At 52.4% G+C, this 25,745-nt stretch overlaps 1 protein-coding gene across 2 annotated transcripts in view; it reads right to left on the reverse strand.

Moving 5' to 3' along the window:
- Nucleotides 1–809: 809 nt before the first annotated feature.
- BLK (BLK proto-oncogene, Src family tyrosine kinase) overlaps nucleotides 810–25,745 on the reverse strand; it is a 69,896-nt gene continuing 44,960 nt past the window's right edge. Inside the window, exons 2-13 of one of the 2 annotated variants that reach the window (XM_059926206.1) lie at nucleotides 19,866–19,974; nucleotides 17,531–17,585; nucleotides 15,958–16,051; nucleotides 14,946–15,044; nucleotides 13,810–13,913; nucleotides 9,325–9,471; nucleotides 8,731–8,883; nucleotides 7,306–7,485; nucleotides 6,098–6,174; nucleotides 3,403–3,553; nucleotides 2,131–2,262; nucleotides 810–1,439 (exon numbers count right to left, since the gene is read on the reverse strand). In XM_059926206.1, coding sequence (XP_059782189.1) covers nucleotides 1,234–1,439; nucleotides 2,131–2,262; nucleotides 3,403–3,553; nucleotides 6,098–6,174; nucleotides 7,306–7,485; nucleotides 8,731–8,883; nucleotides 9,325–9,471; nucleotides 13,810–13,913; nucleotides 14,946–15,044; nucleotides 15,958–16,051; nucleotides 17,531–17,585; nucleotides 19,866–19,973 — 1,506 coding nt within the window. In that variant the 5' untranslated portion in view covers nucleotide 19,974 and the 3' untranslated portion in view covers nucleotides 810–1,233. The remainder of the gene's footprint in view (nucleotides 1,440–2,130; nucleotides 2,263–3,402; nucleotides 3,554–6,097; nucleotides 6,175–7,305; nucleotides 7,486–8,730; nucleotides 8,884–9,324; nucleotides 9,472–13,809; nucleotides 13,914–14,945; nucleotides 15,045–15,957; nucleotides 16,052–17,530; nucleotides 17,586–19,865; nucleotides 19,975–25,745) is intronic. The other variant, XM_059926208.1, reaches the window with a different exon arrangement.

Genomic DNA, 25,745 nt, shown 5'->3' on the forward strand with positions numbered 1-25,745 from the left:
GGAGAGAGGAAAGAATAGGTGGAGCGCAGAGGATGGCGATGAAAATATTCCGTATGGTAGTGTGACGACATGGGATTATACATCCGTCCAAACCCACAGAATACAAGGCAAAGAGTGGATCCCAGCGTAAACCACGGACTGCAGTTAATAATAATGTGTCTGTGTTATAGCTCATCAGCTGTAACAAATGTACTGCCACTACTGCAAGGTGTTAATAACATTAGGGGAAATTGGGGGTGGGGGCGGGGTGAGGGGTAAATGGGGATTCTCTACACTTTTCATTTATTTTTCTGTAAACCTAACAGCTCAAAAGAGGAAAATCTGTTATAAACAAAACAAAAACATGACACATGGGGAGCCTCCATGAACAGTGAGGAACCTGGAACCCTCCTTGGTGTTACCATCCCCGCCTCATCAGTTTAGGCGGCTGGTCCGGGCACCACCGGAGCCCAGGGCTGCTTCGCCTCCCCGGTGCGCGCACTGTCAGCTGGGGCGCTTTGCAGAGCAACGGCCCTCCCACCCGCGACCCCGACTCACACCTGGAGGCCGAGGATTTCTGAGGTGAGAGCGCCACCTGCTGGTCCTACTCAAGCTGCCCTAAAAGGCAGTGACTGTCGGGTCTGCGCCCTTGTCCTGGGGGGCTGGGGGCTTGACTTTCACCCAGGGCCGTCTGCGAGTCCCTAGCGGCACCACTCATGCAACCACGAAGGTCATGTATGCGATGTCCAGGCTTGTCACCAGGAACGACACGGGAAAGGTCAGATCTCGTGACTTTATTACGGAAAAGTCCCAAAGTGCTGGAGCGCAGTATGGGTCAGGTGGGAGCCCGCGGGACTCAGGTCACCTGCAGTAGACGCCTGGCTTTTGGTGCCAGCACAGGAAGCCTTATATGACATGATGACAAACACGAGTGTGCCAGGCATTATTCTGAACACCTTAGCGGGTCATCCTCGTGAAGAACATACGAGGTAGATACAACTGTGGTTCTTTCCCGTTGTGCCAATGAGAAGGCGGAGGCACAGAGAGGCTAAGTAACTCGCCCAGGGGCACACAGCCGGAGAAGGTTCGTGCTGAGATTGGATCCGGAGTCCAAGCCGTGACCCACCTGCCAGGCCGCTCTACCTCTAGTTTGCTCATCTGAGAAATGGGCGTGCCGACCCCTCCCTGCCTTTCCAGCCCATCTGGGGCTGAGGAAGCCGCCGGGTGAAGAGTCCTCGTCAGTTGCACACGGGCCTAGGGCTGCAGCTCGTACTGGCCCTCGGTGGCCGTGTGGAAGTCCTCGAGCACCGACTGCAGGAACTCGAAGGTGGGCCGCTCCTCGGGCCGGCTGCGCCAGCACTCGGCGATAACGCTGCTGTACAGCTCGGGCGGGCACGAATCTGGGCGCGGCATGCGGTAGCCGCGCTCCAGGTTGCGGATGACCTCGGGGTTGCTCATCCCTGGAGGCGGAGGGGACGCGGCTGAAGGGCGGAGGGGCCCGCCAGGCACCGACCGCCATCTCCGCCCTCGCAGCCCGGCTGGTGCCACCTTTACGGATCCCACAATTTACTTTCCATTGCTTGGAGAACAGCTGGAAACGAGGCTGTAGATTATCTCAGTGCGGGACAGTTCCTCCTGGATGGGACCCCACCTCGCTTACCTGTGACTGCGCGGCACAGGCGAGCATCACTCACCGCGCAGGTACTTGGTGAACAGGCCCCACCCCCTCCCAGAGGCTGCTAAGAGGCCCCAGCCCTTCGGGCCTGAGGCTGGGGGGCTGGGGGTTGACCCTCAAGATGGGGCTTCGTACCCAAGGTGCAAGACCAAGGGAGGGGCACCTGCCCTCAGCTGAGGGCAAACTAGTTGGAGGAAACCTGAGTTCAGACCCCGACCTTAACTGAATTCCAGGTTTGGGGGCTCCCTGACCTCTGCTGGATGAAGGGGACACAGCTCTGTTGCCAAGAGCAACGTTGAGGAAGGGGGTGGAAGCCCCGCCCCCAGAGCGGCACACTTGGGTTTCTGTTTCAACCATTGGGCTCCATTCTGACATGCAGGTGGGCAACCGCAGGCACTGAGGATGGGACAGCTGCCATCACAGTCATCTCAGGACAGCCCTGAGCAGCAAGGTCGCTGCAGGATGCAGCCGCCTACCTGGGTAGGGCACACGCCCGTAAGTGATGATTTCCATCAGGAGGATTCCAAACGACCACACGTCTGCTTTGATGGTGAACACCCCGAAGTGGATGGCCTCTGGGGCGGTCCACTTGATGGGGAACTTGGCCCCTGTGAGAAAGCCAAGAGCAGCTTTGTGAGGCCGTGACTGATTGCCCCTGCACGCCCCGCAACTCCCTGCCCCTCCTCCCCTCCACCCTGCCCTGCCTGGCGGAGTTAGCGCAGCTGTGCCAGGCAGAGATGCATTCAGGGAGTCGCTCAGACCCCTAGGACACGTGACCAGGAGTGTGCAGACCCTGGGGGTCCGCAGCATGAAAGGACAAATACCACCCCTGTCACCGCTTTGGGTCTTTGCCCAGTGGGCTTCACTGGGCAACCAGCTCGTGTTTCCATCTGGGATGGGAGGGTCCTTTTCCACCTCCCGTGAGTCTTGTTTACTAACAGGAACCCATGGCTTGGGAAAGTCATCTAACTTGTCCCTGCCTTAATCCTTTCCTGCAAAATGGAAATGGTGACACATGGCTCATATACCTCCTAGGGTCACAGTGAGGAAGGAACTCAAATCCTGCTGCCCGTGAAGCCCAGCGGATGGCTGCAGCCCTGGCTGGCGTCCAGAACAGACCGCATGGCCCTGCCCTTGATCACCTGCACCTTGCCTGGCTTTATCCCCTGAAGTTCCCTCAGAGAAAGAGTCATGTCAATCCTTCTCCTGCATCAACTGACTAATGTGCTGAGCTAATTATGCTCACTAACTTGCTTGATGAAATGTATTTTGATCCTTTCAAATCCTCTTGTGAAGAAGATTTTTGCCAAAGTTTTACAAAGTAAAGTAGAGTGCCTGTGGAGACCCCAATTCAGGTATTAGGTTTTGCTGCTCATACTTTAGAGCAGTGTCTTCCAAAGTGTGTTCTGTGAACCCCTGGTTCTGTGGGAGGTTCACAGAAGTTACATGGAAAAAGTATTTGGGATTCCAGTTAGCTTGGGAGACCCGAGGTGAGGCACAAGTACACTGTTCCTTAGCTGCAGGACTTCTCAGTGCCTTTAATATGCTGCTGTGGGCTGGGAGTCTCCAAGGGAGGGCTGGATGGACTGGGCAGTGTCTCCAAACTTACTCCCTCACAGAGCCACTCCTCCTGAGGCACCTGTGCTCTACAGAACACTGTAGGGAAACACTGGACTAGCTGGGGGCAAGGCCAGAACTGCATGACAAGAAGTCCAAAGGGACTTGGGGAGTTGGGAGGCTCGGCTCACCCTCTTGGGCAGTGTATTCATTGTCGATGATGCGGGCCAAGCCAAAGTCACCGATTTTGCAGCACAAGGTCTCAGACACCAGGATGTTGGCCGCCCTCAGGTCCCGGTGGATTGAATTCATCTGCTCGATATACGCCATTCCTTCTGCAATCTGAGGGAATGGGCCCCACGGTGAAGGCCAGCCCCCCTTGGGGAGAAGGACTCCGGCCACCCTCTGCATCAGAGCCAGGGGCCCCGCACTGCTCACCCACCTCTCCTCTCCTTCCAAGGGTCTGCAGGGGAGGAAGGTGGCAGAAGGCAGGCAGGAGAAAAGGAAGGTCTCTTGAGAGGGAAGGAGAAGAAAAGGAAGGGGCGTGAGAGGAGGGGAAGGCAGGAGGCTGGGGAGAGGGTTTCATTTCCTCAACAAGTTGCAAGTACTGGAGCAGGGAGCCCTGGATTGGAATCATTGCTTAAGCTCCTTGGGGGAGGGGGTGTCAGTGCCCTGGCATGGAACGTGAGGGGATGGGTCTCCAGGGCCCCAGGGTTGGGGTGAGCATTAGGTGAGACCCGGCGGAGGACCTAACCCAGCAGGATCCTGACGGAACAGAGGCAGTGAAAGAAGAGAGTTGTTTCTGTCCCAGATCACCAGCATTGGGCCAGGAGGAGCTGTTTAGCCAAAGAAACTAACTGAGGGTTTATTCACTGCACTCCCAGTGGATGGATGAAGAAACTGAGGCAGAGAATAGAAAGCCAGTTTACCTCCTCAAAGCCAGCACTGGAATTGATCCCACTCCTCCTTAGGCTTCCATTGCACTGGTTTATTCATTTATTCATTCATTTATATGTTATATTATATTTTCATATTTATTCCTTCGCTAAATCATTCCATCACACACACGTGTTGGTATGGTACTGTGAGGGTTATAAAGCTGAATACCAAATATCTTATATCTGGACAGCATTTAGCAGTATTCATCCCATTAACAAATATGTACTATATTGTATTCATGTATATATATATATGTACTATATGAGCGGTATTAGAAATTAAAAAAAAAAAAAAAAAGGTCTAGCAGGACCCAGATCTGCTTTCAAGAAGCATCCACCAGGCACGAGGCTAGGGGAACACATGACCAAGGTGCTCTCTGCACTTTCTTGTCCAGAAAAACTGAATAGACGTGACCTTGACCTGGGTCGTGAACGTTGATTAGGATTCTGCCAGCTGAGAAGAGAGTCAAAGGCATCCTGGGCAGAGGGGACATTCTGGGCAAAGGCTCCCAGATGTGACAGGACAGGGGGGGAGCTGCCGTGTGGCTGCAAAGTGGGGCACATGGGCTTGTGGTTGGAGGGGAGCTTGGCATTTCATGCCTCAGAGCAGGAAAAGGAGCGCCCAGAAGGCGGTGAGTGCGGGCATGTGTGCGTGTGTGCGTGTGTGTGCGTGTGTGTGTGTGTGTGCACGCAGTGAGGTGTTAGCATGATCAGAATGTGGTTTAGAAGCTGCTCACCTGGAAGGTTCTGATTTTCTGGTTTCCTAACCTTCAGATTCTTGACCACACCTACTTATAAACTCAGGTGGCTTTTCACATCTTTTGCCTCTGGGTGACCCAAGATTTCCCAAAGGATTGACTAAGAGACCGCGGAGAGAGAGAGAGAGAAGGAAAAGCATCGGGGGAAAAAAGAGTGGGCAGGTTGCTCACTGCGCTGTGGTTTGAAACCGGTTACCAGCGTTAATTTTCCGAGACCACCTCAGCAGCCTGTTGGACCCGGCCTGCGCTCACCTCGGTGGAAAAAAGGGGTGGTGACCTCAGTTCCTGCCCTGATATTAACAGCAGATAACGGTAGAGGAGGAGGGGAGGGGCTGGTGTGGGATGCGGAAGGGTGCCTTTCTGCAGCAGGATGTGTGTGTGTGTGTTTATGTGTCTCACGGGCTGACCACAGACCGGAGCTTTTCTGCTGAGTTCCAGTTTTAACAGATGCACACTTGGAGCCACCAGATGTGCTTTGCTGCCGGGTAGAACCCTCAGCTAAAATCCCCAGGGAGGAAAGATCCCTCCTCTTCCTTTTGCTCTTTACCTCACGCCGTCTGAGTCTACAGAAGGCATTTGTGGGCACCATCTGAGGACAGGCGAGGTCACCACAGAACACGGGCCTACCGTGTGACATGGAATTCGTGGGAACTCTCTGGGTCTCCCACACCACCCTTTCCTCCCTCTCGTCCTTAGCAATAGAACCCACCTCGCTCCTTCACGGCTGCCCAGGATAAAGACTACATTTCCCAAGCTCCCTTGCAGTAGGTGTTGGCTGGTGACCGGTGGCCAGGGGGCTGGGAGAGCAAGGGTAGTGGGTGACTTTGGGGACGCGTCTGTAAAGGGAAGGAGGTGGGCTTCCCCGCCCCCCGCCCCTCACTTCTTCTTGCTGGCTGAGGACAAGATGCTAAAGTGCGAGCAGCATCCCTGGGTGGGAAGATGACCTGCTAAGACCTGGAGGATGGAAGAAACCTGGGTCCCTGTGACTCCGAGGAGTGGCCTCGCTGCCCACCCCAGACTGCCCACCTCTGGTGTTCACACATTTAAGCCATGATGACTTTGGGCTCTCTGTCCTTCACAGCCCAGCCTAAATCTAATGGACACAACCTCTGAATAGTTGATCTTGTTAAGCCATGGGGACGGAGGAGAGGGTCTGGGGGCCTGGCCCGCTGCACTCGGTTCTCACAAACCTGGGCCGACATGTCGATCAGCCTTGGGAGGGACAATCGGTTACCTTCATCCGTCTTCAGGAAATCCAGCAAGCAGCCTGAGGAAAGAGAAGTTGCAGCTGCACTTGTGCAGAGTGACCCAACCAACCGTGGCTGGGCCGGCCTCTCAGGGTATGGGTTGCTCCCCACCTGCGGCAGGAAGTGGGTGGCACTCTGTCGGATCTCTTGTGCCCAGAGAACAAACCCACCCACAGCTGCAGGTGCCTCTGCTCTACAGAAACTCCCATCTCAGCCCTCACAGCACCCAGGAGGTGCTGATCTGCTACCGGCTGCTCGGAGGATGTTAGGTCTCAGCCAAGTTCAGGGTCGTGCAGCCAGGGGACCGGAGCAGAACATGCTCATTCCCCGCACAACATTCCAAAGCATCTTCTTGCCCCCTTCACCGCCTGTTGGCAGAGATCCTTCCTCCGAGGGCCAAGGGCACAAGAAAGCACCAGAATGGAGAGACCCGTCTCCTGGGTTGGTGCAGGGAACAAACGCAGCTGCTCTCTGGCATCTAAGAGTCGGGGGATTCTCACCAGAGGGGCGGCTGAGAGGTGAGCAGGGGAGCCAGGTGGGGCCCCTTCATGACGACCTTTAAGGAGCTGTATTAGCACAGCACGTTAGGATCTGACCAGAATCAGCGTGTGGTCAGGGCCACAGGAGGGGTGAGAAGGAGCCCCCTGCCCCTGGAGAGCGTGGCCACACCATGGACCTCAGAGGCCATCTCGCCCATCCTCTCTTTTCGTCCATGTTGTAAAATGCTCATAAGGTTATAAAACGTTCCCTGAACTAGAACCGTCTCTGGACACCCAGCCTACTGTTCTCTGGACTTTGCCTCGCTCTGTCCTCCCCAGGGGGCATCAAGCAGTGCCAGGCACAGAAGGCGCACTCCAAAAATGCTGGTTCAAGGGCTCCTGCACCGAGGACACTGCTCTGTAAGGACCACTTATCCGTCTTGTTCTCACCATCCTTCCCTCCGCCCCCCACGCACATGGAACACCCTAGACCTGAAAGATGTTGGCTAACTGATCCAGCCCATGGCTCAGTGATCTCCTGCGGAGGTCTCCTGGCCAGGCAAACCCACGGCAGCAGATCAGCCTCAGCCTTCTCGGCCCCCCAAGCCTGGACTCCCACCCTCAAGCCTCCCTGCCTCTGTCTGAAGGATGCAGTCCCGGGCAGGGCACCACCTCTGGCCATGTACTCGGTCACGATGTAGATGGGCTCCTTGGTGACCACGGCGTAGAGACGGACCAGCCTCTCATGCCGGAGAGTTTTCATCAGGTTGGCCTCACCCAGGAAGGCCTCCGGAGACATGGTTCCCTCCTTCAAGGTCTTGATGGCCACCTTGATGTTGTTTTTGTAATAACCTGAGCCCCAGGGACGGAGAATGAAGAGGACATTCAGAAGACCCAGAGGCTATGGGAGGTGATCCCTTAACCAAAATCGACCTAAGCTTCCAGGAGCCATCCCTGCTCTATAGATGGGGCACTGAGGCCACAGCCGCCCCCGCCCCGCCCCCGGAAGTGGTCCTGGGCTGGAATGACAGCTCCTGAGAGAGATGGATGTGCCTGCTTACCTTGCGGGATGCCAGCTTGTCCCAGCCTCCCCCGCCAGACGGGAGCCCCAGGCAGTGGAGGAACTTACCCGGCCTGGGAGGGGGGCCATTTCACCTCCTTGCCCCTACGCCTGGGTCTGGGGTGCATCTCTTGTCCTTCAAGTAGCCTGCCTCCTACCCCTACGTAATGAGTCTCTTCTACCACCTGATAGCTTCAGCGTGGCAGGGAGCATTACAGCCCACGACAAAAGCATAGAGAACGCAGAGGGGGCCTGGGGACTCCTTCCCCCTTTCTGCGCCCTGTGATGTTTCCCTTATAGCGCCGGCACCTGCACACACCCACCCCCACCATGAGGTCCCCATCCACACTGAAGGGAGAAGGCAAGTCATGACTCAGACTTGCAACAATCCAGGTGGAGCTCCTGCCAGGGGCACCTCAGGCATCAGTCCTGGGTGCCAGAGGATTCGGGGGGTGGGCAGCAGGATCCCACCGTGAAATCATGCCCAGAGACACGGACCTTTCCAGGGATAAAATAAAGCACCTTGTGTTCTGAGAGTGCCCATGCTGAGGAGAGGAGCGACCATCAACTGTAATTGAAGGTGAGGCCACAGGGGTCCAGAAGTTAAGGGACTGGCTAGTCTCACAGCTGCAAGTGGTGGCTTTGGTCTGTTACCAGAGTCTTGGGGCCCCTGGTTCACCGCTCACCACGGTTAACATGCTGTTGCCACTCTATGAGTTAGCAAGGCGTTCCAGGTCACACAGAAATCAATGGCAAAGGCAGCTCTGGGCAGCAAAGAACGAAGGAGGGACTGGGCTGAGGGGGTGGGAGAGTTGGATTCTACTCCTGCTTCACCATCATGTGCGGAACAGCTGAGGGCAAGTCACTTCAGTGGTCTATGCCTCCATTACCTCATCTGTAAAATGGGTATATAGCCCCAGTCCCTTCCCCCTCATAAGCCTTTATGGGAAGCATGATGCCCTGTGCAAATCCCGAGACTTCTGTGCTTAAGGACGCAGGACAGGGAGAGAGCGGCTCCCGGCGTGACACATACTCACCCATCCAGACTTCGCCAAACTGCCCAGACCCAAGTTTCCTGAGCAGCTTGAGAGACTGCCGGGGGATTTCCCATTCATCCTGGGCCCAGGGGTTCTGGAGAGCCAGGCTCACACAGGGTTGGGTCAGCCTCTGGCACAAACCATCCCCTTTCTCTGCATTAGGACAGAAGAGGTGGGGCTGGAGCCAGACTGGCCTCATTCTCATGGGAGCCGTATCACTCCCAGCTGTGTCCCTGCCCCCTATTGCCCGCCCTACCCCACCCCGACCCCTCGTGCACACACCACACACACACGGCTCTCTGCGTTCGTTTCGCATTAAGCAAGGAATGCTATCATTGTCTTGCTGTCTCTAAGACTGAAAATACTTGTTACTCTCCAAGTGGTCACAGCCAGTAGAGGGGATTAGGGACACAGAATGTGAATCATTATGTTGACAGTTGTCAACTCCTTAGGTCCAGCCTTGGGATAATCCTCCACCCCTCCACCAAGATGGCACCAATAATTCACACCATCCTGAGATCTTAGCGATAGAGAGATACAAGGGCTCCTCTGGTACAAGCCCCCCATGCCCCCTCATCAGATGCCCCCTCTTACTAGAATAGTGCTGCACCAAAGCCTGCAGGGTGGGGAAGGTGTTTCGGGGGGAGATGTAATAGCCGCCTTCATCCAGGGAGCGGATCTTATAGTGTTTGATCACCTCCCCCTGGGTGGTCACATCCTTCACAGACAGAGAAAAGGCACCTGGAGGGTTAATAAAGACACATACATGAGAAGTAAGGCATAAAGAAGGAAAACCAGGACTGGGATTTGGGCTTCATTTCAATACCCTGGAAAAAAGTTCCCCGAATTCTGCTCTCCATTTTGACCACTTCCATCAAAAGTTACCTTTTCCTTCATCTCACCCTCCACCCTCCTGGAAGCCTTTCCTCGCAGCTCCATCTGACTCTGTCCTTGACGTTCCTCCCCAAATCTCCAAAAACTCAGCCAGGGAATCCCAGAACTCTGGAGCAGGCAGGATGTTATCTTAGCAATCAGGCTGTCCCCCAGCTTGGGCCCTGGGGCTTGGGGACCCTTTGCCATGGGATATTGAGAAATATAGAATTGTTGGAGGGACTAAGAGATTGACTCATTCATTCATTCATTCATTCATTCATTCCAGCTGAAAGGCTGACCCTACCCCACATGCAATAGCAAATTACAACCCCAAGCACTCCTGTCCATGGGGGAGAACATAATAAGACACTCCCCAGGGGTTCTGTTCAAATCCATACACACATCTAGGTATTCTGTCTTCTAGGTTAATGTAGCAGATGCCAAGGGTTAAGAGCAATTTAGGTGGCAAGAGTTTTCAGCTGAAAAACATTCCACGAACTTGATGTTTTTTACAAAGCGCCTCTGTCCAGCTCTCTGGGCACCACATTCCTCCACTCTTATTTGGAAGATGAGGAAGCTGAGGCCCAGAACGGGGATGTCGCTTTGCCCCAGGGCCCTCCGCTGGCCAGCGGCTGGCTTGGGGGCTCCCGTGCCCTTCCTAAGGGCGCGCCTACCGCGAGCAGTACCACCCTTTCCCGCCAGGTGTCAGGCTTGGACACCTCTTGTCCTGGGTGTGGGCGCTTGATTTTGCTCTGCGGTGTTTATCTTCAGGCGTCTTTCCTCCCCCATCAGCCCATCAGCCCATCTCAAATCCCTTCTCCCCTAACCCTTGGCCATTGCGCCTCTCCTATTGCCCACCTGCAAAAGGATGCGGAGAAGCCTTGCGCCCCGCGGCGCGCCCTGCCTCCGCCACAGCCCGCCCCACGCGCCCGACCCCAGCCCAGCCCGCACGCGGCAAACTGTGGCCCCGACTTCGCCCCGGGGGGGTGCAACGCGCCCCGGTATCTCAGGAACCAGAGAGTGGCTCTAGTGAGTCCATTCATCCACGCGTCACCCTAGTGAGGAAAGGGGCTGTTCTCCCCATTCCCTCCGCTGCACCCTGCTTGCGAATCCTCGAGATCAGCCAAGGAGACCGGGCTCTCCTCCAGCAGTGCCTCTCTCTTGTGTGGGCTCCTCCTAGGGCCTGTCCCGAATATCTTTTTACAATCTGGCATTCCTTCCTCTTAAAGGGGACTTCAGTCCTTGCAGTTCACAAAATCTGGATCCCCTTGTCCTGTCTCCACGCTGCGTGTGGGCTGCGCTGGGCATAGGCAAGGCTGGGATCCCAGAGATTGAGATTTCTTAACACCGTAAGGACCACCTGCCCTGGAACTGGGAAACGAGTCAGTCCTCACACAGATACCAATTAAATGAAGCTTGAGAAGCTAAGGGATGTCCTGGAGGCCTCTCGGGGCTAGAACTCGCTCCCTGGCTTCTGGGGGCAGTGTTCCTTCGCCATCTCCCATCCTCTGTCTGTGGCCTCCAGGGGCTTTGGAGTTCGGTGGAGTGTGGGCATGTGTATGCGGGGATGTGTATATGTGCGTGGGGTCCCGAAGCCTCAGCTCCATCTGGCCAATCCCAGCCTGGACTAGCTGGGGAGGGGGGCAAGGGCAGGAGGAGACACCCGCCGCCCTTAGAGACCCCTTCCTCCTTCACACTGAGGCTGGGGACGCCCTTTCCCTCCAGGGGGCCCCTTAGCAATAGGCAACAATTAAAACATCATTTCCGGGTGAAATGACGTGATGTCTGGGATTTGCTTCAAAGTAAGAGTGGTGGGTGGGGATACACACAAAACGAGATTAGCTGGGTTGATTATTGTTGAAGCTGGGTGTTGGGTACAGGGGCTCCATTATACTGTTCGCTTTACTTCCGTATGCGTTTGAAATATTCTACAGCCAACAAAACACTTATGTCATCTCTAATGATTCCCATATTGTTTCTTGGACATAGGTGCACTGCTATTCACATGGAGTAGTGGCAATATCCTAATATGTATGTGTATATAATTTAATGCATCCATGGGTGCATCTCAGGAAATTCTGCACAGAGCACTCCAACGCACCATTGCACCCCTCCACCTCCCCAACCTGGCTCTGACCCTTTGAGGGGCAATGAACTGCGGGAGCTCCCCTGAGCCTCCAGTGGGTTGTAAGCAGCTCTCTTTGTCCAGCTTTTGCTGCTTTAGTGTTTCCACTCACTGCAGTTCTCAAGCCATGGATGGAGCTGAGGGGTAAGCCAGAGGGCAGGGGAGGGGGTGGTGCTCCCACCAGGAAAGCCCTGTCCATTCTCTTTGCCCCAACACAGGGGGCCAGGCTCACAGTCTAGCCACCCTCTCTCCCCTTCACCTCCGATGTCGCTGCCGCCACCTCCTCTCCTGTAACAGGTCCCTCTGTGCAGTGTCCTGATAGCAAAGGCTTGCTTCATCCTGCTTGGGAAACTCCCCTCCATCCACCCAGGTTAGGCCAGTTTGACACGTTTTAGAGCTTGTGAAGATTTTCGGTGCCCCTCAGATGATCTGGGCCCTGACGCTTGTTCACTGTTGGTCTTGAATGAGTCACTTCTTCCCTCAGGGAGTCAGTTTTCTCATCTTTCAAATGGGGGTATTGGCCCAGTATCTCAAAGATGGAAGACTAGTGGCAAACGTGTACCAGGAAGCATATGTAACAAGGTTCATAGCAGCACGTTCATAACAGCCCCAAACTGGAAACAACCCCAAGTCCACCAACGTTAGCGTGGAGAAATAGCAATAACTTATGGAATATTCATATACTAGATTCCGTATAGCAGTCAAAGTGAACAGACTGTTGCTATCCTCAACAACACGAGTGAGTCTGTCATGGGCTGAATTGTGTCCCCCCTCTCCCCACAAATTCCTGTGTTGAAGTCCTAACCCCCAGTACATCAGAATGTGGCTGTCTTTGGAAATAGGATCTTTAAAGAGGTGATTACATTAAAATGAGGTCATTGGGGTGGGCCCTGATCCAATATAACTGGTGTCCTTATAAGAAGAGGTCACGAGGACACAGACACACACAGAGGGACAACCGTGTGAGGACACAGGGAGAAGACGGTCATCTACAAGCCAGGGAGAGAGGCCTCAGGAGAAACCAAACCTGCTGACACCTTGATCTCAGATTTCTAGCCTCCAGAGCTGTGGGAAAACACATTTCTGTTGTTTAAGTCCCCCAGTTCCTGGTACTTTGCTTCAGAAGGCCTGGCAAACGAATACAGAATCTTACAGTGTTGAGTGAAAGGAATAGGACACACACAAAAACTAAAATAGTATGATTCCATTTGTATAAAGGTGAAAAACAGACAAAACATGGGTGGTAAAACTATAAAGAAAGATAAGGAAGGATTTCCATCCAAGTCAGGACAGTGGTGGCTTCTCTGGCGGGTGGGGAGGTGAGTCAGAAAGGGGCACCGGTGGGGCAGGGAGAGGTGCTCTGGGTGTCTGGAATGTTCTCGCTCTTGTGGTTACACAGGTGTTTACTTAGCATGACTCTATAATTATGCACTCATTTATAATTTATGCAATTTTTAGATGTGTTTTATACTTTATAGCAGAAAGAACTTTGAGGAGGAAAGACAGAGAGAAAACTAAAGACAGAGAAAGAGAAAACCCAGTGGCCTGAGGGTGGTGGCAGAAATGTTCTGCTCGGTCGGTGGGTTTGAATCTATGAGTCCCCCAGATCTCAACGATCACCGCCCCCTCCTTGTATATCACAAACTTATACCTCACAGGCTCCTGGAAGTGTCTGAGTCACAGCCTCTAGCTGAGATTATCTCTAAGGATTCTTTCAGCTCCCAAATCCTTTGATTCCAGACGTGGCCCTGGGTCACACCCCCTCTTCCGCCCCCGCCAGCCTCAGCACCCCTGCTGACCAAGGCGGTGTGAGACTAGCCCGAGATGGGAGCTGCTCTCGTGCTGGGCACGTTTCCAGCGGGGCCCTGGGAGAACTGTCCATGTGTACAGCCCCGCGCTCAGTTACCGGATACCCGTGGGCTGTCCTGGCTGGCCTGATGTGGGAGGGACCCCCCGGGGCGGACGCTGCCAGGTTCTCCTGCCTAGCACCCCACACACTGGCCCCCTCCCAACTCCCAGAAGCACGGCCGCAGGTGGGGTTCCCGGGCTGCACAGGGAGGGCAGCGGAGGCCCAGGCTTACCTTTGCTGGTTTCGCTCTCTCTAATAAGAAAGGAGCCGGCCTTATTGATTGGAGCCAGAAGCTGCCTCTCGGCATCTCTCCGGCAAATTGATCTAAAGAACCACCTGGAAAAGAAAAGCACAAAGGCAGACAGACCTCAGAGAGTGGCCACACTCCCGGATATATTGTCACCCAAGTCCCTTCCCTCCAGAGATAAAATGTGTTCCTGTTGCCAACTTAACCCTGAGCTGAGCCCCTCACATTTTGCTACATGAAATGCCCCTCGGTCCCTTTCCCTGCTGTCAGCGATGGACTTGATGTTTTCTTGAAATGAAAGGAGAGCAGTATTTGGTGCCCTTTGTTAATTTCGCTCTGGGAGAATGCACCTGACACCTTCCCTCACAGCCCACCCTCCTTGGGGTCGAGTCTCTAGTGCCCCTTGAGCACAGGCTGGTCAGGGTGGATGTGCCCCGGCCTCACGCTGGTCCAGGGCCAGGCACAGGGCCGGGCGTGCTGGGCAAGGAGCCCTCCTGAGGGCGAGCATCTCTGGATGGGAACACTAGGCGAGGCGGCAGACCCGTGCCAGCTCGTGAGTTTGACAGACTCTGAGCTCCTTCAGGGCAGGGGTCACGTCATAATGGGTTTTGCATCCTCCCCGGTCCTGGGCAGAGCTGGGGCTCTGGCTCTGTTTGCTCTGGGCACTAATGCTCGAGGCCGTGGCTGGTGCCGTGTGCAGGTGGGTTATGAGGATGCCGGGGCGGAGCTGTCCCCTACGGCCCCCATCCTGTGAGTCCCCCGAGGTGCAAGCCCTGAGTCCTGCCCTGGAGGCAGGCAGGGGAGGAGCGTGGCTGATCAAGGCGGTGGGACATGGGGTCGTCTCTATCAGGTTAGCCAGGAAATGGGCAGCTCCCATTTCACAGATGGGAAGGGTGAGATGGGCTCCCTGAGTGACACCCTCAGTGTCACACAGAGATTTAAACGTTGCTGGGACATTAGACAAGCCTTTCCCAGCGGCACCAAGTCCCCACCCCTCTCCTGCCCCCTCCGAGCCGGGTTCACACCCTGCTCTGCTCTTTAGCTACTTTCTGGCTCCGCCCTGCACAGACTAGAAGCAGCCAGCACACGCCTCCGCTCTGAAGGGCCGTCTGTCCACCTACTTTTCCACTTCCAGGGTCTCTATTCGGGTCACAAAGTTGCTGGGCACGTAGCCTTCTCTTCCTGTGATGAGAGACTTGGCCAACCACCAGTCTCCAGCTCTAGGCGGGAAAGAAAAACAAAACAGGTGGCGGCTCCCACGGGCCTCTCTGGGCAGCTCACCGCCCACAGCATCTCAACCCTGGGAGGCAGAGGATTCGAGAGGCAGGTGGTCGGGCAGAGGGAGGGAACTGGGGCCGGTGGCTCAGTGATGCGGTGTGTCCAGGTCATTCCAGCTCGCCAGCATCCGATGGGCCCAAGATGCTCCTGGTCCAGGGGAGGAAAGGGAACAACGCAGCCTCCAGGGGAGGTTTGTCTCCATAGCCTGATCCACCCAAGAGGGCCCCAGTCCTCTGGTGAGATGCCTTCCTCTCGATTAATGGGACACGTTTAGGGTTTGGGGAGTGAGTTTGGACTGGAAGGGAAAGACAGAAACAAGGAGGCCTGCGGAGGAGAGGACCAACCGGAGCCCACAGGTGGTCAAAAGGTCAGGGCCTTCACACTTCATCGCAGAACATCAAGAAATAAAGGAGCCCTCAGGCTCCACAGGACAAGCCCGACGTGCGAAAGAGTAGCTTTAGAGCAGTTTCTGAGAAGAAACCCTGGATAAACTAAAGCTGAATTCACAGGTAGGGTCTCACGTGAGATCTTGTCTCGCAAGGGAGACAAATCTGGACCCAACAGACTCCAGCCCAGAGCTGTGATGGAGCAGCCAGGCAAGCGCTGTGGGCATCAGGAGGGCTTCATGGAGGAGGTGACGTTAAAGGTGGGTTTTGAAGGAAGAGTAGGATTTTGACAGCAGAGCAGGAGGTAGTGAATACGAACCCCTACTACCGAGTGACTGGGCTGGGCTGAGGGGCAGGGCACTGGAGAAGATATTCTGGAGGCAGCCGTGCAGGGCGGCGTGTTGGGGAAAAGGTAGGTGGGCGGGGGGTGGGGTCCTGCAGTCACAGGGACGGTGTCCGGGACACTTACTCCTTCAGGATCTGCAGCTTCTCCCCCTTCAGCATCTGCAGGTCCCGGTCGTTCATGGCTTTGTAGTCATACAGGGCCACCACAAAGTGTTCCTCTAGGGTGAACAGGGAAGAGATGGTCACTGCTTGGGCTGCTAGAGCGATGGTAGGGGCTGGAAAAATCCCGAAGATCTAGGGAGATCGGCTGTGTGGACCTGAGGGCCGCAGACCCATGTCTGGGAACCATCCCTTATCACTTCGGAGGCCATGACCCTCCCCTCTCTTCCCCTTCTCCCCCTGCCCTCCCTGCCTCTGTTCCAAGGGGAGTAGTGGTCTCGGAACGTAGCAGCTGTAACTTGGACCTGTAACGGTACCCAGGGCCCTGTCACGGTACCCAGACGAACTGCTGGTCCCTGGAACCGAGTGGGCTCCGGAGCTTGGCTTAGCGTCTTCCCAATGACCACTGCTTTTCTGCACAGCTCGGGGGGGCCAAGACCCCCCGCCCCGGAAAAGGTCACCTGGAGACCACTTAGCGTCCCCAGAAGTAGATGACTCAGCTTTGTCCCCAAAGTGTGGCTGTTCACCTCCCCTCGGCGGGAAGGGGGGCTGGAATAGATGACACAGGCGTCCTCCGGTTCTGAGATTCAAGTTCTCGTGCCAAAGGCAGTTGGTTTTACTTCCTTCTCCTGGGCTTCCTTCCTGGAGATGCGAAGCCCCCGGCAGGAAGTAAGGATCCCTCCTAACGGTAATTGACTGTGATCCTCCGCAGGATAAGAAACACCAGGCACCAGGCGAGGCCACTAACTGGATTCCAGCTCTTGACTGACAGACTCTGAGCTCCTTCGCGGAGGGGCCCCATCGTAATTAGTTTTGCATCCTCCGCAGTCCTGGGGCAGAGCCGGGCTCTGGCTTGTTTGTTCAGTGCAGCCGTGCGAGTGCTCTAATGCCCGAGGCCTCCCAGTGCTGGATGCAGGTGTGTTATGAGGATGCTGGCGCAGAGCTCTCCCGGAAGCCCCATCCTGTGAGCCCCCTGCCCAGGCCTCAACCCCCGACCCCAGAGGGCCGAGGTCATTCATTATGTCACCTCCACAGTCCGGCCCATCAGAGTGGAAGTGGAGACCGGGGGTGGTTAGAAGGCCGGCAGGGGGCCTTTGAAAGCGGGCTGGGAAACTAGATATGGGAAACTCCATATGCAACAGAGCAAAGGTTGGGACGCAGAGCCATCGACCTTCGCCCTTGGAGGTTGGGAGCTAGAATTTTTGAAAGCCTGGGTTTGACGATGCTGTTTGTATTTGCTGTAACTCTTTTGGTGCTCATTCGTAGTTTGTAAAGTCTTTAAAAAAAAAAAAAAGCCCACCCAGGCTCAGGTACACTAAATGAGCTGGTGCTTGGCTCCTGGAGAGACACCCCCCAAGGGCAGGTGAAGCCTAGGGCACCTCCCTCAGCCTCCAACCAGGCCTTCTCCTCTCCGACCCTCGAGGGCCCGTCTTCCCCAGGAAGCCGCTCCCACCTCGGCCCCTGTTCCAACTGCACGAAGCCGGGGCCCGGAGGATGTGGCCAGGGGAGACTCAGCTGCCGAAGCGGCCCCTTCTTACCTTGGTCCGGGTGCGTGGTGCCAGGAGCGGGGGGAGCCAGGTGGTTAAACACGATCTAGAGTGGAAATGCACGCGCTCTGTGTTAGGTCACGGCCCCGAGGCCTGGGCAGGGCAGGAGGGGTGAGACTGCTGGGTGCCAGCTGGAGGGTCTGGGGGAGCCTCTCTGCTGGCCCAGGAGGCTGCACAGGTAAATTCTACACATGCTGCCTCAAGCCCCAGGTGCCAGTGCCACCTCCCACAAGCCGGGACCACCTGCCCAACCACACACGCGGCTGGAGGAGGGGTACATGGGAATGCCCCAACTTCGTAAGAGGCAGCTGTGGAACTGTGAGGGGAAGCCGTATCACCCGGGTTAAAATCCTGGTTCTTCTTTAAAAGACGAAATTGCAAAAGAGTATTTGCTCTCAAGGGAAATTATTTTAAAAGCATATTTCCCTCAAACTCAACAGATGTATTCCCAGGTATGTACCCTGTAGAGAAACCTTTGTACTGGAATGCTCCCAGAAAAAAAATTTAAAAAATAAAAATCGTTGAAGTTTGGTCACCCTTTGACCAAAGATAGACGAATAGACAAACTGGAGCAAGTTATGCAACGAAACCCGGGGCGAGTTCGTGGCCACAGCACCAGGCATCCACGTGGGTAAAACCCACAAACGTAACGGAGATCCAAAACCCACGCCTCGGACGAATACGTGCTGTCTGATTCAAATGATTTAAAGTTCACAACGGGTAAAATCAAACTGAAGAGTGTTTAGAAACACATACATATGTGATCACACCGAAAAAGAGAAGCTAAGGAATGATAAACACCCTCAGGATAGTGGGGCCTGGGGTGACAAGGATAGGCTGGGGGCAGCAGACAGTCTCAACCGGTCACCTTCTACTTCTGAAGATGATGGGGCTCTTCATTTTGCTCTTTTTTCAACTTGACATATGTGTTACAAATTTTTTTTTTTTTGGCCATGCAGCATGTGGGATTCCCCCACCAGGGATCGAACCCATGGCCCCTGCATTGGGAGCACGGAGTCTTAACCACTGGGACCGCCAGGGAAGTCCCCAAATATTCTTTTTGTATTCCATATTTATTGAACACAATTTTGAAGTAGCATTTTGCAAAATGGCATGTATAGCGTGGTTCCACTGACAATATAAACATGTAATATAAATAACCCACAGATAAGGGGTCTGGAGGCAGGAGCTCTGAAGTGCTAACTCCAGGTATCATTGGGCAGTGGAATAATGAGTATTTATAATTTTTTTCCATAATTAATAGATATGACGTGACTTTTAAAAAAGTTTAAAACCTTCCAGGCTCTACTACTTATTAGCATATAACGAACACAGTCGAAGTCGGCGTTTTCCCAGTCGATCATTCATTCATTCAACAAACATTTCATTGCTACCTGCCAAGCCCTGCACTAAATTGGGACATGGATAGATAAGATTTCTCTAAGAAACAGGATTGGCAATCCCCCCTCCCCTCCCCATCAGGTCACTGTCAGAATAAAGCAATGGCCAGTCAAATGCACTGGTGAGGGTTGGGGGACCCAGGCATGACTCCCCACTGCCCCAAACCAAAAGGGGGTAGGTGGCCGGGCGGGGGAGACACGAACATCATTATCTAAAAGTGTCTCTTTGGGAATGCTACCGTCAAAGGCTGCCAACCGCTTTGTGAACAGACCAGAGCTGCATGATAGGCCCATGAGAACTTGAGGGCCTGCTGCGGGGGAGAGGGCCCCCCCAGTCCTAGGCTGCCTTATCCCGGGACGGCAAGCTGCTTGGAATGCCAGCAGCAGTGCCACGAAAGGGGACAATGACCATCAGGAGCTTCTGGGCAGGGGGTGGGGGCAGCAGATGTTGCTGAATGCCCCAGACCCCCCCTCACCCCACCCTTTCTTCAAGTTGACATTTTTGATATCCTTTCCTCTTCAAGGCTGCCCGTGTGCATTGAAAACTGGCTAAGAATTACCGGGAGCCCCTTAGGCCTGGTCCTGTGCCTTGCACACCTGCCTATGGTCACGTCCCCAACAGAAAGGCATTCTTACTGTACCCATTTTACAGATGCGGACACTGAGGCACAGAGGAGTTAAGTAACCTACCTGGAAGCACACCGCTCATAGATTTAAGCTCGGCAATTTGGCTGCGAAGCTTGGTACTATGCCACCGCTGCGACGTGGGCCAGGGTGGCAGTGGGAGGGGCCTACTTGTTGGAGCCCTGCGTTGTCTAGAGATGGCGCTGGTGCTGGCTGGAGACGAGCAGCAGCCCCCGAGCCGTGCGGGGGGGCTCCGTGCGCCCCTCTCCCACCCCCTCCAGCTGCGCACAGCAGTCACTCACCAGGGGCGGCAGTGGTGGGGCCTCTTTGCCCTGGGTGCCGGCCTTCACGGGGCTCCATCTGCCCTTTCCCTTCTCCTTGACCTGCCTTTTGCTGCTCACCACTCCCATCCTGTCGGAGAGCACACAGCAGATTGGCGATGTGAGTAGGTTTTCAGAGCCTCTGTACACAAGAGCGTCCCCAAACCCCTTCCGGCTGCCGATTAGAAAGGTGGGGAAGCAGGGGGGCAGTGAAGGTCAAAGTCAGAACATGGGGTCAGAAGTGGGTTGGGTGGGCTAAGCTTGCCTCCATCTTTTTTCCCAGAGCAGGAAGAAGTGGCCTAGAGAGGAGAGACTCCTGGGTTTAGGACACAGAGATGGTCTGGCCTGAGGAAACTTCCAGAAACCGCCAGGGTGGATCCCAGGCCCCTGGGGGTAGGAGCCTTGCCGTCTAGAAAGAGGCTGACCAACGTGTCTGGTGGTCTGGGTTTCAGTCTTCCCTTGGGAAAGTCACATTCCCTCTCTTGGCCCATGTTAGAACATTCTGAGGTTCTTTCCAGCTCAGGTTTTCAGGTGAGATGCTGTAATTTAGGTCACAAAGACAGTACAGGCATCTAATGCCAACTTTTCAATAATATCGGGGAATCTTCTTTAGGGGTGAGTGAAATATGATCAAGATTTTTCTTGGGTAAAGAATCTTCAAATGACAGATGTGAGAAAGACCCCGGGGACCACGGCCAAGAGCACCGCCACTTCACCACCAGCCCCATTCCAGGAGCGGCTGTTCAAGGAGAGCTTACTCTTGACCAAGAACTTCACCTATCTTGTATCATCCTTTCAAGTCTCTAAAATAAGGGTAAGTAGGAGGTCTGAGATGTTAAGTAGCTGGTTCCCAGTCAAACAGTTAACCAATGCAGAGCCAACTCTGGAGCCCTGGCTGACACTTATCCACATTTTGCGTAATGAATTATGGGGTTGTACCAGGAAGGGCTGCTGAATTTTATCAGGTGACTATTTAATATCTATTTATATGATAATTTTTCTTCTTTGATTTGTTGATGTAATGAATTATGTTGATCAGTTTTCTGCTACTGAAACATCCTTGCATTCTGGAATAAAAGCTATTTCGTTACAGTGCCTTAGTCTTTTTGATACACGGATGGATCCTATTTGCTAATATTTTATTTTGAATGAAAATCTATATTCCCGAGTGTGATTCGTCTATAAGGAATTAACATTAAGATGATTCTGGCTTCATAACATACCGGGGATCTCTTCGTCTTTCTTCCTATGATCTTGAATCGTTTAACAACATTGGGGCTATCTGTTCCTTAAAGACTACGTGGAACTCAGCTGGTAAGTCATCTGTTCCTGGGACCCTTTTAAATAGTAGATCTCTAAATAAATTTCCAGTTTCTTCCACAGGAATTTGTTGCCACTTTTCCTCCTTCTTGCACCACTTTGATAATTTATAAGATTTATAGGACATCTTTGATTTCCTCTCCATTTCTAATTTACCATGAAGTTTTGTTTTTTTTTTTTAAATTTATTTATTTTTGGCTGTGCTGGGTCTTCGTTTCTGTGCGAGGGCTTTCTATAGTTGCGGCAAGCAGGGGCCACTCTTCATCACGGTGCGCGGGCCTCTCACTATCGCGGCCTCTCTTGTTGCGGAGCACAGGCTCCAGACGCACAGGCTCAGTAGTTGTGGCTCACGGGCCTAGTTGCTCCGCGGCATGTGGGATCTTCCCAGACCAGGGCTCGAACCTGTGTCCCCTGCATTGGCAGGCAGATTCTCAACCGCTGCACCACCAGGGAAGCCCAACCATGAAGTTTTACATCGTATTGTTTTGTAATTATTTTCATCTCTTCTCTTTCTTGATTATGACTTATTTGTTGTTCCCAATATAAATTAAATGTACTTTCAATAATGACAACTTTTAATTGGATAACATTATCTGAAGGTTTCTATGACCAAATAAAGTCTCACCCTAGCTTTAAAATTATGAAAAAGGAGAGTAAAATCAAACCAGCATGAAAGTGGAATAGGAATAGACATATCATCAGTGACGCATAATAATAAGAATGCAAACAGATTCCAGTACATATGGAAACTGCATATATGAAAACAATGGCATTTTAATTCAGTGGAGAACTGAGGGTTTATTTTAATAAAAGGTATTGGGGAAATCACTATCTACCTAGAACAAAATACAATTGGATGCCAATCTCACACCATATTAAAAAAATAAATTCCAGGTGTATTAAAACAATATATTAAAAATTTAAAAATTTTAATTGGAAGAAAATTTAGGAGACTATACATATGACCCAGAGCTTGGAGATAACAATTAACAAAGATGGAATAGCTAGAAGCTGAGAGAGGACAAAAAGACATATTCATAACAAAAGGACAGATTCATAAATGTTAAAGGTACTACACAGTAAAAGAAACCATCATGAAGATAAGCAATAGATTGGGGAAAAGATTTGCAAAGCATACGGCAAACAAATGTCCACATATAATATACACAGAGCTCATGAAATTTGGCAAGACGTATGGGTTTAGCATATAATCTACTCGATAGAAAAATGAGTAAAAATTATAAATAGACACTCCATCCAACACAAATCCAAATCACTAAATAGGCATGTGAAAAATGTTGAAATTACTTACCAATTGGAAAATGCAAATCAAAGTAACAAGAAAACAGTACGTTGCATCAGTAAGATAGGGAAATATATAAAAGGAATGGTAATACCAATTGTTGATGGTAAAGAAAGGGAAAATTGTGTTTTCTTGTTTTCTACATTTCTGGTACAAAAGTATTTATTATTGTTATTTCATCCGTTCTTTCCCACTCCATTTCTAAGATGAAACCTCTGTGAGGTCTGGGATCTTTGCATTATACATTGTTAATCCAAATTGCTAAAACAGTGCCTGGCACGGAGTAAGTGCTTAATAAATATTGAATAAATAAAATATGAAATATTGCCAAACTTTTAGAAAGCAATCTCTCAAGTTCTATTAAAATGAAAAACTACACATATCTTTCGATTTACAATCCCACTTCCAAGAATCTCACTGCGTACCAAGACATCTTTATATAGGAATATATGAGATACAAACACATTTATTGCCGCAATAGTTGTAGCAACAAAAAACAAAACAAAAGAAACTTTGTAACTGCTCACCAACTGGGGAATTGTTGAGTAAATCTGCACTTTAAAAGTCTCTAAAATATTATTCATCTATCAAAAAGAACATGTTAGATCTTTACCAGCGAGGCTAAGAGGAATTGCTACAACATGTAGTTAGGTGAGAAAAGCCGGATGTGAAGAAGTGGGTGAGGCTGTCCCATATTCGGAAAAACCAAAGAATGAGACAAGAAACCCCTATGTAGGCACATGCACGTGTTTTTATGTTACATGGAAATAGGTTTGGGAGGATAAACACGAAGGTTTAGGTTTGGTGATTGGTGGAGGAGGTAGAGACAGAAGGGGAGGCAGAGACAGAAAGGGAGGAAGCATGCCCGCACCCAACAGAAAAAAAAAGCAAATTTTAAAAAGTGCGTGTGTGGGCGTTAATGCAAAGCAGGACTCCAAAAAGATATTTCCTAAAATGTTAATATTGTTTATCTCAAGTAATGAGACCTCGTGCGACTTTTACCTTCTTTCTTATGATTTTATATATTCCTTGAATCCTTTAACAGGAAGCATAATCTTATTGGTACAAGCAGAAAATGAAAAGAGACGTGAATGACTTGCCGGGGACCAGAGCGGGCGTAAGCTCTGGACCCGGGTCAGCCTCAGCTCTGGAGAACGGCTGCCTGGGCCTCAGGCCTTTCCTGCCTCTCCCAGCCTCCTGGCGCAATGAAGCGTCAGAGGGCAGCAGCTTCTAGAGTTTTCCCGACTTGGACACCTGCTTCTGCCCCTGCCCGAATGACCAACCCTATCTGGTCAACCATACTGCCACCAATTTTAAACTTCCTGGGCAGACCTTTATGTCCACTTAGATAGCAGAACTGAACATCTACATAACTTGACAGGAAGTAAAATTCCTCAGATTAAATCACCACTACTTACACTTCCTCGTCCTTCGACTCCTTAGCAGTGTGTATGCAGATGCTTTTCCATGGGTTTTATAAACACATCGGTTCTCTAGGGTCCCTCCACCCCAGAGGCTCTGACCGGAGCCTGAGTTACCCAGGAAGCCATGTGACAAGCAGAGCTGTGTCCCCGTGCTCGGGCTGCCACCCCGCTGTGATATTTTAGCAGTTTCAGGCTGGGTGGAGCCAGGAAACAAACGCAGAGTCCACGCAGAAGCCCAAGGCAACACGTGCGGCTCCCTGGGGGTTCAGGGGGCTTTGCTGCACTTAGAGGGCACCGGCCTCCTCCCAGCGGTGAAGGATGGATGGGAGAAGGATGTGAGTTGTGTGTGTGTGTGTGAGAGAGAGAGAGAGTGCACACACGTGCACCTGCGTGTGTCTGTGAGTGCATGACAGAGCAAGCATGTGAATGCACCCGTGTGTGTGCTTGTGTGTGTGTGTGTGTGTGTGTGTGTGTGTGTAGTGCAGGGGGTAGGGGTTAGAAAGAGGAGGGGATTGTGGGGGAGGGGACCTCTGCTTGTTTATTTGAAATGAATTAGACGCCCCTGCCGACCTTGACCAGAGCAGGGAGATCAATGTAGGCCCCAGGGGAGATGCTTAAAACGTGAAACACAGCCTCAGCCTGGCAGGGGATGTGGCAGAGGCAGTAACTAAAAATAGAGAAACTGGAAACCCTTTATTTACAGTGGCCAGCATTTCACAGGTTGAAAGCACTTGACATATATGATTCATTCAATATTCATGTAGCATCCATAGGGTGGTTACAATTACAGTAAGTCCCCTACACACGAACGAGTCCCTTTCCGAGAGGGCTGTCATAAGTCCAAAACAGCCTAGGTACCCAACTAACACAGTCGGCTATATAGTACTCTACTGTAATAGGTACATAATACTTTTCACACAAATAATACATAAAAAACAAACACAAAAAATAAACATTTAAAATCTTACAGTACAGTACCTTGAAAAGTCCAGTAGTACAGTACAACAGCTGGCATACAGGGGCACGTTCGCATCTTTGAAAGTTCGCAGCTTGACGGTTCGTATGTAGGGGACTTACTGTATTCTCATTTCACAGCTGAGGATGGAGTGGCGAGGTGGCTTGTTAAGGTCACACTGAAGGTGGCAGAGCCAGGTGCTGGAGGGGGGTTCTCAGCCCCCACGCTGCCCCCGACCTCCGTGCCCAAAGCAGGTACATGGGTGCCCTGCCTGGGGTTCCATCCCCTGGGCCCACAGCTCAGGTTCAGACGCACAGTCCTCTCCTCTGTGCAGGCTGCACTTGCCTCCAAAGCCCTCCTGCCCGGAGGAAAAACCTCCCGGGAGCCGCTGGACGTGGTGGGGGGGGGGGGGTCTGGAATTCCAGGCAGAGCCTCGTACAGCCGGCTCCCTCCTCCCTGGCTCTGGGGGGCGTGGGTGGTCCAAGCAAGCTGGGCTCAAAAGCAAGCCACGAATTGACTGCGTGAACCTGGGCAAATCACCTCATCACCTAGGCTCAGTCTCCGGACCTATAAAATTGGGAAGTATGAAACTACTCCTCGTTTTCATACATAAAGACTTCCTGAGAAAACATACTCAAAGGTGAACGCCGAAAAAAGCCAAACAATGGACTTTCCTGCCTGGGGGTGAAGGGGCAGTTCTGTTTCTGTGGAATTAAACCAGGTTTCAGTGCACTTTTCTGCTTGCGATGCCCTATCGGTGCGTTTCCTTCATCCTGATCCTGGCTTTATGGAATGCCATAATTTTAGCATGTTTTTAAACAAAAACTAATAACGTGTCAATTATGTCTTGCCTATTTGGC

The sequence above is a fragment of the Balaenoptera ricei genome, chromosome 6 (genome assembly GCF_028023285.1).
Source record: "Balaenoptera ricei isolate mBalRic1 chromosome 6, mBalRic1.hap2, whole genome shotgun sequence".
NCBI classification, from domain to species: Eukaryota; Metazoa; Chordata; class Mammalia; order Artiodactyla; family Balaenopteridae; genus Balaenoptera; species Balaenoptera ricei.